At 34.3% G+C, this 13,813-nt stretch overlaps 1 protein-coding gene across 6 annotated transcripts in view; it reads right to left on the bottom strand.

Annotated features, from left to right (window-relative positions):
• The window catches only part of LOC129244667 (uncharacterized), a 141,386-nt gene that overhangs the window by 9,918 nt on the left and 117,655 nt on the right, over positions 1 to 13,813 (bottom strand). For all 6 annotated transcript variants that reach the window (XM_054882435.1, XM_054882434.1, XM_054882433.1 and 3 more), the window contains 2 exons: positions 13,450 to 13,592; positions 4,518 to 4,754 (listed from right to left, as the gene is read on the bottom strand). In XM_054882435.1, the coding sequence (XP_054738410.1) occupies positions 4,518 to 4,754; positions 13,450 to 13,592 (380 nt within the window). The remainder of the gene's footprint in view (positions 1 to 4,517; positions 4,755 to 13,449; positions 13,593 to 13,813) is intronic.

Consider the following 13,813-nt stretch of genomic DNA (forward strand, 5'->3'; position numbering starts at 1 on the left):
TTTTCTTTTTCCGCAACACTCTTTCACTTCAGCCACATTCGAGAACATCTTTTCCACTACCCGAGTAAACAAAACGCTAAATAATTTCTTTATTAAAAGGCACTATAGTTTTGTTAAGTATTGTCTGTCGATTCAATGGGATACTGTTTTTATATTTTCAATTTAATTATTGATTTATTTATACAAAAGTATTTTTCCATGAATGACAAACACGTTTGCGTTTTTCTTCCAATTTGCAGTACTACATTTCTAAATATGTAAATTTTCTTAACTTTTATGCTCACAACGAATACCAAAGAAGACAAAGCATTATCATTTGTTAGTAACTGCGTTTGGGAATTATTTTTACGCCTAGCTCGACTTAAGAGACATTGAAGTAATCAAATGAAATACAAAGCGCAAATACCTGAGCTTCCGTGGCGCTACTGAAAAGCAATTGCTGACGTCGCTTCTCGTCCAGTACATACAGGTTCAACGACACATATTTATAAACTAATAAGTGCATGAATGCATGAATGTATTCACTCAAATTCTTAGTCTCCCAGGAGTTGAGCACACTTATGGTGAATTTTAGCGTAGAGTTTATCTTGGAAGCATCATTCATATGTATTTATATTTCCTTTCTGCGACAGTATTACATAGGTCACACTATTTATTTGCTCATTGAACAATAAACCTGCTCAGTTGCTTCTCGTTAGGCTCTAGTAAATAAATTGTCGAAAAGACGGAGAGAATATTCAAGTACCTTGAGGATGTAGCCAAATCATGTTTGCCCAACCTGTTGTATCTTTCCTTAGTTGCTTTGATGCTAGAATTCAATGCTATGGTTATTATGGCACATACATTGAGTATTCAAAATCTCTACATAAATTTTTCGAATGGACCGTATCACTTAAACGCAAATTTTTGTTGTTCAGATTGTTTACAATATGTGGCCATAAAGGGTTTTTGTTCTTTATTGCATTCCATCTGCTATTTTGCCTTATTTTTATATTGTCTTGAGTAAACAAATGGGTTTGGTGCTTGGAAAAAGTTATAGGAAAGGTAACAGGTGGTGATAACAACAGATTTTAATAGTAACAAATTTCGCCCAGTTGAACTTAAGGTAAAATTAATTAATTAAATTTAAAATAAAATAAGCCTGTTTATTGTGCGAAGAAAGAACCCAAATTAATAAAAAAAAGGAAAATGTTCAAAGAAAAAAGTTTCTAGTGCTATTCATAAAGTACCAAAAGCTGAAACTCGAGGAATAAATCGTAAAATTCTGGGAAGAGAAAAAAAAAAATCGTACGTTATAGCAAAATTAAACCATTTTTGTCGGCAAATAAGGTTAAAACTAGTGTAAATTGGCATGACATAAGTCCGATACAGGTTGGTAGAAGCCGGATTAAGACCAAGAACACCCAGAAGGGTTGAGGTTACAAAACAAAAAAATTAAATAAAATGGCTTCAATTTGCAACAAAACTGGAAACTGGAAAAATGTGTTATGAAAGGATAAAATAAAAATAAATATGTTTCGATCTAATGGAAAACAGTATATTCGACGAACAGTAAATCATTTGATCGCAGATATATGAAAAAAAGCACAGTGGCAATAACGGTATGGCGATGCTCTTCGGAGTAAGAAGAAGGTCCAATGGTTTGGATAAAAGATAAAATTTGTCTGTATGTGCATATGTATGTATAGCATTTGAAGCTGTTTAGAAAGTTAATCAAATTAAATTTATTTTTACATGCATACATATACATACATAAACAATTTGTGAAATCGAATTATATTTTAGGTCAGTGATTTGTTATTGTAGTGTAGTGTGGAGTTGCCCTTCAAGGAATAGTTGATGTAATTTACTTTTCCCGCAAGCGTGGCATTCTACCCGCAGCTAGTAATCAATATAACTGACCAGTCGCAATTACAAAACTGGGCTCCTAAATGGATGCCCATTAAGTTCCCCAGCGTCTTATTGTGCATTGTGGCAGATATCATACATGCGTTCATACAAACCTATCAAGAACATCAACATACATTTCCTACTCTTTGCAGCAATTGTGGCTCACTTATTTTTCATGTCACAGGTAATGTATCTCAAATGCTATTAAGTGTCCAAGCATTTATCTCGCAAGACAAAATCACAAAATATGCGAGTAACTGCTGTGCAAACCCGATGAGGTCTATTCACCTTCCACTGTACAATCAGCAATGTTACACATATTGCTACCAAGGCAGTAACAAAATGTCATAGGGTCAATTGGCATACACATTCCGGAGAGGAGTGATGAACAAAAGCATTCACTAACCACCGTATCACTTTGGTCCGCCTTATAATTACTGCATCATGACCTAGCACGGCATTCTATCAAAAACCAGTCGCATGCATCCCAAATATGTGTGTACGTATCACTGGACCTCAGCAAAATTTGACAGTATTAGTAGCTACGTGAGCATGCTTGTGGTGCCACAAATTCAATGCCCATCACTCCAGAGTATTTACGTGTACACACATACATACATAGTTGGAGTCTTATAGCACTAATTATGTGGCATTGCGATAGTGCTTGTGTGTGCATGCCATAGTATAAGAAGTTTGAGCAGAATTGCAAATCCTACTGCCATAGCTGCACTTACTGGGACGTTTTGCATTTTTGTGACTAATGTTTTGCTTCTCCGGGTGTCCCAAGCTACAAATTTTACGCCACTTGTACGCTATTTATTCTTTATTATTTTTTATAACTCAATTACAAAAAAAATATTATGAATTAAAACCTTTATTTCTATCATACTTTGTGCTTTCGGTTCAAAATAAGTGCACATGTTTAAGTGAAAACGTGTATGAGCTATCAAAATAACCTTTCGGCTCCGTTTTGGGGCACTCTTTCGATACTTTGAACCCCTTTGAGAGTTTTTCAAAATTCAAAATTCAAAAAATTTGTCATCAAAACTTTTTTTTACAATTTTGGAAAAAGTATTTAATTATCAACTTTTATTTTTATTATCAAAATTCCTTGCAATTTCCGTTTTAAGACACCCTGAAGATAATATTTAACCCTACTATAAATTTTTTATAGTTGATAAAAAATTTAAATAAAATTAATTCAAAAAGCTGTATATTTTATCAAAATTACTTCTGCAATCCATTTAAAATCACCCTTTAGACACTATTTAACCTTTTTAAGATTTTTGTATATTTTAGGAGAAGGTATTAATTAAAAAACCTGTACTCTATATCAAAATTTATTCTTATTTCGGTTTAAAAAGTAAAGAAGTTGAAATAAAAAATGTATATTCTATGAAAATTACTTTTCGCCTTCGTTTAAGCGAAATGGAAATTGAAAACTACAAATATTCAATTATAAATTAAAAATTTAATTCAAAAATTAAAAATTAAAAAATTAATTTAATTTTAATTTGATTAAATTTTTAATTGAATTAAACAATTTTAATTAATAAATTAAAAATTTAATTCAAAAATTAAAAAATTAATTTAATTTTAATTTGATTAAATTTTTAATTGAATTAAACAATTTCTAAATAAAAATTTGTATATTTCATCAAAATTACTTCTTTTTCCGTTTAAGGACACTTTTTAAACTTTTTAACCCTGAACGAATTTTTCATTAAAAAATTTTTAAAAATTGTTTATCAAAAACCAGTATTTTCTCTGAAAATTACTTCTCGCTATCGTTTGAAAACTAAAAAATTTTGGTTAAAAACATGTATTTTGCATCAAAATGAATTCTAGCCTATGTTTTAGGATTCCTTTTAGGAGCAAAAGGCGACACTCTACAATGATTTCGGGTATGCAGTTATATAGATCATTGAATTGAAATCGCGTTGAGTTTTGACAATTCTTTCTGCTTGTTGGGTGTTTCATCCTTATAAAAAAATAGTAGTATGAGAAGGTGTTATATACTCCTTATATGCACAGGACCGCGTCCCGAGGAAATTCTCAAAACTCAATGTGATTTTTGAACTACTTAAAACTTGTACATTATTTACCTTAATTCAAATTTTGGTGAAAATTTGCCGAATTTTTTTTTTAATTAAAAAAAAAATAATTTAAATTACAAAGTAAATAAATAAAATAAAATTTAATTTTCACAACTTCTCAATATGTAGTGTACGGTTTATTTTGACGCTGACTGTATATCGTTATTATAATACTCGTAGTAGTGAGGTTATCCTTTTTCGCATTTTATTACCTTAGCTTAGGTTGATATAGAATTCGAATTCATAAGGAAAGGTATTTTAAGGCTGTAACTTTGCAAAACCCAGAGAACATCTAGATTTTCATTCCATCTTTTAAGTGAAACATGTCACATATTTTAAGAATTAAATAGACCAGCATTGCCTATAGTTTTGTTTGGGAGAAGATCCTGTTAGCTTCATAAAAAAAATTTATTTACTAATACTTTTCCTAAGCATCTCGTTGCATCACCCTTTGAAGTTAGCGATACATACGTAGGTTGATAAACTGTGTCTAAGTGAAATAAGTGTATATGTATTTGTATTTGTACATACCACAGTGAGCGGATTATATCCCACAGTGGTTGTCTTGCGGAACGGATTCGAGAATGGCAGGTCAACATTCAGTAGTTTCCCATTATACAAATCGACAACATAACGTATATGCGAATTTGTCTCCGTACACGAGTCGATAGCATACAAATGGCCGCTTACAATGAACATTTCACCAAATTTACGATGATCCAAGGAGATATTAAAGTTGAACTGCATCTTCAAGGTTTCGGCATCAAGCTGAAATAAAAGGAAATAAAAGTTGTTATGTGATTTAAGCTGCATAGAATTGAACAACTTGTAAGACATATAGAGAGTAGAGTAATGTGGATGCTTCTTGTTCTGGTCCATATTTCAGGTGCTATTTGGTGAAAGCCAAACAAAAGGCAAATACTAGAAGGATTACTAAAAAATTGAAAAACTTCACAGGATAATTTTTTAATGGCCTTAATTCAAATATAAAAATTAAAGGTATTAATCCAACATTTAATTTATATTTTTTTTATTATTGTTTGTTTGCTTGAGTAGTTTGTTTTTAGTATTTTTCATTGCAAAAAAATTTCATAATTGGTATTTTAATATATTGAAAATTATTTTCTCAGTCAATTTTTTCAATGTTCGGCTTTTGGATAGGTGGCATCTTTCAAAAAATTGTCTAATAAAGCTTTCTCAAACACTTTTCGTTCAGAACTTATCCTGTATATTTCATTTAAGTTTACTGCTCTAGTTTTTACTTTTTAGATAGTTAAAAATCGAATTGAAAGATATTTAACGATAATAATAATAATTTGAATATGTACGGAGCTTAATGGCCGACACTTCACCCCAAAAAATCTTTTGTGTCCTACTACATGTTTGTGAAGTAGTTAATATTAGTCCTATTGACTGGCACTACTACTTTAAATGCATTGTATCAGGTTGCCGCTTGTAGGTTGGAAATTGGCTAAACCTCAAATTCGTTCGGTAGATTTCCGCCTTGTCGCCAAATTCCAGAATATTTTGAACAGGAGCATTATTGATTTCATTCGGGTCCATTTGATCTCGATGTTCTCATGTTCTCTTTGGCAAGGCAATATTGTTTTACGAGATATTCTGTGGTGGTTTCATTATCTTCCAGACACAGTCTACACTCTGGCTCATACCCAATCTAATTTTTTTGAAAAATATTGGGTAGTCGGAAAAATTATTTTTGTATTTTGTCAATAGATGTCGTTGGAGTCATCTATCTCCAGTGCTACCAATCACATTGTGTATCATATGGTGTTAGAAAGGTGACATTTTAAGCTTCACTTAACAAAAAAAAAAATTAAATTCTGAGAAGTTGAAAAAAAGTTATGGCTGTTCAAAAATGAGTGAAAATAATGAAGAAATTCGCTATATTTTGAAATTTTTGTATAAAAAAGGGAAGAATGCCATGCAAGCCACCAATGAAATTTGTGAAGTTTATGGAGACGATGCTGCATCAGTTCGTGTAGCACAACAATGGTTCGCTCGCTTCCGTTCTGGAAATTTCGATGTGAAAGAAGCACCTCGCTCCGGTCGACCTATCGTTGAAAAAGTCGATGAAATTATGGAAAAGATTGACCAGGACTATCACATAAGCTGCCATGACGGCAGCCAGGTGGATCAAATACTACAATAATGTGCGAAAAAGATCATGGTGCAAGGGTGGTGAAGCTCAACAAATGGTCGCAAAGCCAGGATGGACGCCTCGAAAGGTTATGCTATGTGTTTGGTGGGATTGGAAAGGAATCATCCACTATGAACTGCTCCAGCCTGCTCGAACGATTGATTCTACACTTTACTGTCAACAACTGATGAGATTGAAGCAAGCAATCGAAAAAAACGGCCAGAACTGATCAGCAGAAAGGGCGTCGTCTTCCATCAGGACAACGCTAGGCTACACACATCTTTGATGACTCGGCAAAAACTGGGACAGCTTGGCCTGGCTGCATCCACCATATAGCCCTGACCTTGCACCATCGGACTACCATTTGTTTCGGTCAATGCAGAACTCCCTTAATGGAGTAAAGTTGGCTTCAAGAGAAGCCTGTGAAAATTACTTGTCGCAGTTTTTCGCCGAAAAACCACAAAAGTTTTACACTAATGGAATAATGTCTCTAGAAGAAAAATGGCAAAAGGGGGTCGACCAAAATGGTACATATTTGGTTTAATAAAGTTCATTATAAATATAAAAAAATGAGTTGAAGTTTGATTAGAAATACGAAAAGACTTCGACTTTCGACTACCCAATATTTATAAATCAAAAAATGTTCAAATACTTTTCGTTTGATAATAATTCTTATTTCGTGGTATTTCATTTACGTTATGAATTTAATTTAATTTTTCAAACAAGTAGCACTTTACCAAATTTTAATTGCTTTTAATTTTAGTCGAACCCCATATTGAGGCATTTCATTCATTTTAACTGAATTCAATTTCATAAAGAAGTGGCAACCCTTTTCTAATTTTTTTAGAACTTACGCTTCCTTAAATATCTTTAGCGTGTTACCACAATTGTAATATTTTAGTTGAAAAAACTTTTCGAACAGATGGTAACTTCCTCCAAAAAAACGTGCGCCAGTAAGCTTTCCTAAACCACTTTAGTTTGACAACCATTTATTTGATCAGTTTAATTAACAAAATTTTTTCGAGTAGATAGCACCTCTATATTTTTTTAATCATCCGGGTGTCATGAAAACACATCAAAAAGACCTTATTGGAATTGATAAAGCTGTTTTCGAGTTTTAGTTTGGTGATCAGATTGGGGGTACTCTTTCCGATTGGATTTTTTTGACAGATCACGTGTGACTACTGTCTAACTAAATAGATAATTTTTTTTCAGTATTCATTAACATTTCATCATGAAAAGCAGCAGCACATTTTATGCATTATCTTCTTTGCCAGACGATACTTGAATTTTTGCATGATTAATGGCAGTTTCTTTTCCCATGCCATGTATGTTATTAATTTGGGTTAGCTTTTTAGTTTGATTTTAGTATTTGCAATTTCTACTGCTGGGATCATATAAAGTGGGTGCGCGAAGAACGATAAAGCTGAAATAGTTAAAATTACAGCCCCTGCAGTATTCATCAAGCTCTTTGTCCGTAAAAATGGGATTTATAATAAGGGCAGGAATGAAAGAAACAAAGTTTTCAATATTTTTCGATGTTAGCTATGTATTAAGCTATGTTTGTAGAAGCAAAAGACACGTTGTTTAACGCTAGACGGTTCACGATTTATTAAATGTAATAACAAAGTAGCATAAGGTTACAGTACGAGTATAATATTGGAAAGCGGTAACGGATAAACATAGTGGAGAATTAGGGTTGTACTTAACATATACTATGTAATAATACTTACACATACATTAGGGTGGCACTTAACATATTATAGCATATAACCTTACAATTGATAATATTGTGAGAACAGTATGTGCCAAAATAAGCTGTGAGCCACTGTATATATTTATGTAAATCATTATTTTCCTTGAGATATATACGCGGCGGATGTTGCCAAATTGGTTTATGTATGGCTAATTTTCGGTAAGTGTAGGGTTCGAAGCCCACTGGGCGGAGGATGAAACTACCAATTATAGGAAAGAATCAATTTCTAAAATTCGACTCGAAGTGGTATAGAGCAACTTTACCTTACTTAATATGTAAAACAAATACCTTATATCGTTTAGCTATTAATAAAATAAAAGGCATCTCGCTTTATCTAAGCAATTTTAGTTTGCCCAGTTTACTTAAGCTGTCACGCCCATTACCGAGACTTTCTAACAAAAAAGGTTACGGAAAATAGTAGTTAATGGAGGAATATTTCGCCAGATCGACTATAGAAACTTCACTTTGTTAACTTTAATCCTCAAACTCTCACGCCCGCTTATATAAGCTTATCACCATAACAAAAATCTCCTCGAACAAACATTTTTACTGGATAGGTATTTTGCCGTAATCTGCAATAAAATTTATATTTTTTTAGGCAGAGACAAAGACAAATATATTTTATTATATTTTCTATATGTATTAAAATAAACCCAGTCGTTGTATACAAATTCTTTCAAATACATATAAATGTATGTACTTATACATATAATTGGCATTAACACCTTTATTAGTTGTTTGGCCGATCTCCTCCTCCTATTTGTAACGTGCGTCTTGATGTTTTCCTACAAATGGAGTGACCTGCGGATTTAAGCCGCCTCCGAACGGCAGATTGTTTTTTATGAGGGAGGTTTGTCATTATACGCTCAGAGGTTTGTTATTGCCTGTCGAGGAACCGCCGCTATTATAGCAAACCTTTCCTGACACTTCATGCTTCATGCCCGGGGATTCGAATCTAGGCACTTCCGAATAGTAGTCATGCACCAACCCATTCGGATACGCTGACCGCAAATACAAGTCGTCTCATTTTATATAAGCTGGTCATCTCACAGAAGCATGTAAATATGAATGATGTTGTAGATATGTAAATAGATATGACATGTATTTAGATATGTGCAAGATGTTTAAAACAACATACGTAGCTACACAAAAGTGCTCATGGAAAATTTATTTCTATAGCGACCACTTTGGCCTCAGCTCTGCCGTATAATAAGGTGATTTACGTAGCTCTATTTACTTTTTAGAAAATGTTCTATATCCGCTGCTTTTTTTTTTTGTTTTTTGAAGCAGATGAAGTTTGTGCAGAACATTACCCTTATGAAATTCACTGGCTTGTTGAGTGCACTTCCTTCCGAATGCTTAAGAGCAAATAACGGCGTACTTCAGCCCTTTCACACACACCTTATCCCGCAGTACACCGGCGTTTTGCTACATTACAATCCCACTTGCTTTATACATACATTAAGTTATTGCATATTTTTCTTGGCAACAAATGGATAATAAGTATGAGGGCATAGAGAAAAATGAAATGCTCAACGAAGATAGTGAACAGAACAGCACAGAAATAATAGCAATACGAATGGAATGCACTACCATAAGACAAGAGTCCACTTGAGCAGATGCAGTTGTATAAACAGGGTGTCCGATGGCAGAATGAGATTTAAAATTTAAAGTTTATCTTTAACCGCTGAGCGTATGGCGGAAATTAATTAATTATGATGTCGCAGTGCACAGTTGAACAACGTGCTTTGACAATCGAAGCGTATTTCAAGAGCAATGATTCGTGTGCAACTCCTTGTCGTAAATTTTGTTCACGTTGCAATATACGACGCTCTCGGGATGCCCCAAATGAAGATTTGATTCGCTTATGGTTGCGAAGGCTCTAGACAACCAGTATGGTGGAAAACAGCCAAAGGCCGGGATCCAAAAACTTATGTGCATGAAATATTAAAGAAGGATCTTAAACTTCACCTCTTCAAAATTTAAATCGTCTAAGTTTTTAAGTCTAACGTTTTGCGTGAAAATTTCTGCGAGAAAATATTGAATCGGTTTTGGGCGGTAAACACTATTTTTAGGAGTAATGAAGCCCATTTCCTTTTATTTGGAACTGTGAGCAAGTAAATAAAATAACCTTTACTGTTCACCTAAAGTACTGAACCACTCCTAAAACATCAGCACCAATTCGCAGTCCCAAAGTAATGGTTTTGCGTGCATTACTTTCATCAGTACAGACACATGATTTCAGCAAGATGGCGCCACGCTGCCCACAATGAGGGAGACAATGGCGATACCGTGTGATTTGTACCCTAACAAACTGATAAATCGTTTCGGTGGCATATGCTGGCCACCAAGGTCGCCCGATCTTAACTAAAGACTTTTTCCTGCGGAGGTACACCCAGCGAGCATCTCAGCACTAAAAGAAAATATCGTTTGAGAAGTTATTAGCATTCCAACATCAATTCTCCAGCGAACGGCACGGAGTACGAAGGTTAAGTTCTAAGAGTGTATCTGACGTAACGGTCAACATTTAGAGGAAATAATTAAAAAAAAACTAAAAATAAAACAAATAAAATGCGGAGTTTTCTTTGTAATAATTTTTAAAATAAACTTTTATTATTAGTAAATATTTTTTAATTAACCTACAATATAATTCCTAATTCTGCCATCGCACACCTTGTACATGCACACCTACCCATATGAATACATTCATAGATATGTATATGCGTACTGTAGTGCACGAGTTGCTTGAGTTTAGTTATGAGTAGAAATATCTACTAATAATATTTTATTGTCATATAAATACGAATGGCTTACGCTTTCAATAAAAGACAGAAAGCAAATGAAAAATAGTAGAGCAAGCAGTAGAATAGTTAAAAGACGTCCAAAGTCGACAGATAAAAATAACAGAAAAACTAACAAAATGTGCTTTCAGTATTTTCCTGTTGCTTCAAAAACATTAAATTACGTGGAGACAACGAAGGCGATAAAAGTTTCAATACTCACTAAAAATGCGAATACACAACTAACTTCACATATGAGTGCGAACGAGTATGCGTACATGTGCAGGAGTGCATGCATCTACTACTTGTGGCACTTAACCACACTGCCACAAAGGAGCAAATGTTGAAAGCATTCATCACCTTGAAGCAACGCAATCTGACAATGACCACTGCACAATGCCAACTCTGGCAAGCGCGTTTTACTTCAAACACCCAGCGGCCAGTAAACAATACAGTTAGCTTTTCTCTGAAATTTCATATGTTACGAGTGGCATGACAAGTGCAAGAGAGCCACTGAAGATGGCACTCACTGCTTGCGTATGTGCAGGGCCTTTCGAGTCGGAATTTGTTTTCGTTCGTTGGGCTGCTTTGGGCAGATGTTAAAATCTGCAATTAACTAAAATAAGTTCGATTGCGGTGGAGAACTATTTAAAAATAGCTGAATCTTACAACAAAAATGGTGGATATGTGAAAACTGCATCGTACAGTTATCGGTGTTTACTGGCTGACCTAAAAACACTTGAAAGTAGAAGATCAATCCTATCTTGTGCTTTTGTTACTAATGTCAGTTCTGGGACTTTTGATTGTCCTCCTCTTCTTAATAATGTTAAACTTAATATTCCTTTAAAAAAATCTCCGACAATATGAAATAAAAAAGTATTATTTTCCTTAAATCCAATTATGGTATGAATCCTCCTATCACGAACAAGAGCATTTAGTAAATTAAATGTTGTTCAACGCTTTAGATGCTTGTATTTTATTTAATTTTTTTTGTTTTTTGTTTTTTCATTTTTTATTTATACTTAAGTCTATGAAAGTGAACATTATCTAAAAGCTAAAATACCAGGTACTAAATAAAGAAAGTTTTAAAAATAAATTAAAACAAATTAGATTTGGATAACTTAACTTGAAACAGAGGATGAGACCGTAAAGTTCTGAAAAGTTCATAAACAAGAGAATAAATTAACTGTCTGCTTTATAAGCATAAATAGAGTATTGTGGGATGGGGCTGACTCATTAAAATAAAGCGATTACAAAGTAAACCGAATGAAATTCCTCTGCACTCTTTCATTTCTTAGGGAATGAGTCGCATAGATTGGATTCTTATGGAGGCGTATTCCATATGATGGCAGCTGTGGCACCAGGGCTCGAAATACCAAATTATAGAAAAAGTTTTTCTTGTTGACTTGTGCTCAAGTGTGGGCAGTCAAGTGTGGCGATTTTCACTTCGACCTCATGGTCTTTTGTGCCCTCTACCGATCACATTATATAGCGTTGTATTCAAGGAGAAGGTACATTGGAGTCTCCTGCGATTGGTCCCAGAAACGGCAAGAGTGGCCTATAAGAATGCCCGTGAACTTTTGCAGTTTATCCTTTGGGAGATTTATGAGTTTCTTAAACCTCTTTTGGTTGTACCCTCCAATAAGGATTTCGCCTGGCGTACCCCATACTTTGGTACCAGCTAACTTCCCTTAGTCTTAGCTCTTCACTGCTAAGCTTCTCTCGATGGTTATATTAATGAAAGGTCCTATTAATGGCCGCAGCTTATCTTGCCAATACGTCTGTTACCTCATTCCTAGTTATAAAAATTAGCCGAATGCTATTTTACGTACCTAACAGATTCAGTTTCTCGATACACTCAAGAATCAGTGAGGACTTAATCTCACAGGATGGCAAAGCCTTGAGTGCCGCCTGGCTGTCGCTCAGAATGCCAATTCGCTAATTCCGGAAGTTCCTGTCTAAGTTAACCTCTGCACATAGATAGATGGCATACACCTCCGCATAGAAGATGCTTGGAAACTACCCATCGTTACAGAACACTTGAATTTGGGGTCATATATTCCAGCGCCTATACCTTCTGGTATAGATTCTCACTTTAAAGAGAGTTAACGTCAAGTTCAGTGACCATTGCTTCAAAGTCTATAGAGTTAGAAGCATTACAATTTGAAATAATATAGCTTTCAGAGGCAGTAACGTATTCTCGTTTCTTTCATAGTAATTGCAACTGTACATTAACTTAAAATAGTCTGTAAGAATTTGCTAATTCAAAGAATTTTTTGACAACAGGACATAAAAATACCAATCTCGCTCCTTTAAGTGAAGCTATAGCTGCTATAAGGGAGAGTAACACGCCACAGCCGAGACGCTTTTTGTGAGCATGAAACATGAATTTGTTGAAAACTCTTTTTCTTATAGTGAAGCGACAGCACGCAGTGACAAACTTTCGTACATATTCCTGCCATGAGAAAGTTTTCCATAACCATCAACAAAATTATTACGCATAACCCAATTCGAAGGAAACGATCAGCAAAAGCCTGAATGCCTAACTCTTACCACATGTCACAAAAAAAAAATTTCATAAAAGAAAAAAATTACTCGTACAAATGCACAGAAAAAAACTCGTACTTTAAAGACCCTGTTTATATGCATAGATATAGTTTCTGTCATGATTCGCTGAGAGATTTTTTACAAGTGCATTATAAATACATAACCGTGTTTGTATGTAAACATTATATATATGTGTGGGTATGTACAAGTATCCTTACTCACCTTGGCAACGAGTGTGTTGTTCGAGTCATAAGTGCTGTAGATCACCCACAGGCCAACCTCATCCACATTGAAGTCCATGTAATTGTGGTCGGTGGAGTACAATCTATTGCCAGCAGCGATGCCGGCATATGGCAATGAGGTGTCTGTAAAGGAAGGAAAAATAAAATTTCATATAATACACACAAGCGAAGGCACAAGAATAGCAGCATGAACGCATACATACTTACTGCATATTTAGATATGTGTAAATATAGACGTATACTGTGAGACGATAATGCCGCTACTAAACATATTATTTCGATTTCAAACTTACAAGTAGTTATACCTGTGTATAATATTATCACCCATACTTTGCAACCCTTCT

Source organism: Anastrepha obliqua, chromosome 4, assembly GCF_027943255.1.
Source record: "Anastrepha obliqua isolate idAnaObli1 chromosome 4, idAnaObli1_1.0, whole genome shotgun sequence".
Taxonomy (NCBI): Eukaryota; Metazoa; Arthropoda; class Insecta; order Diptera; family Tephritidae; genus Anastrepha; species Anastrepha obliqua.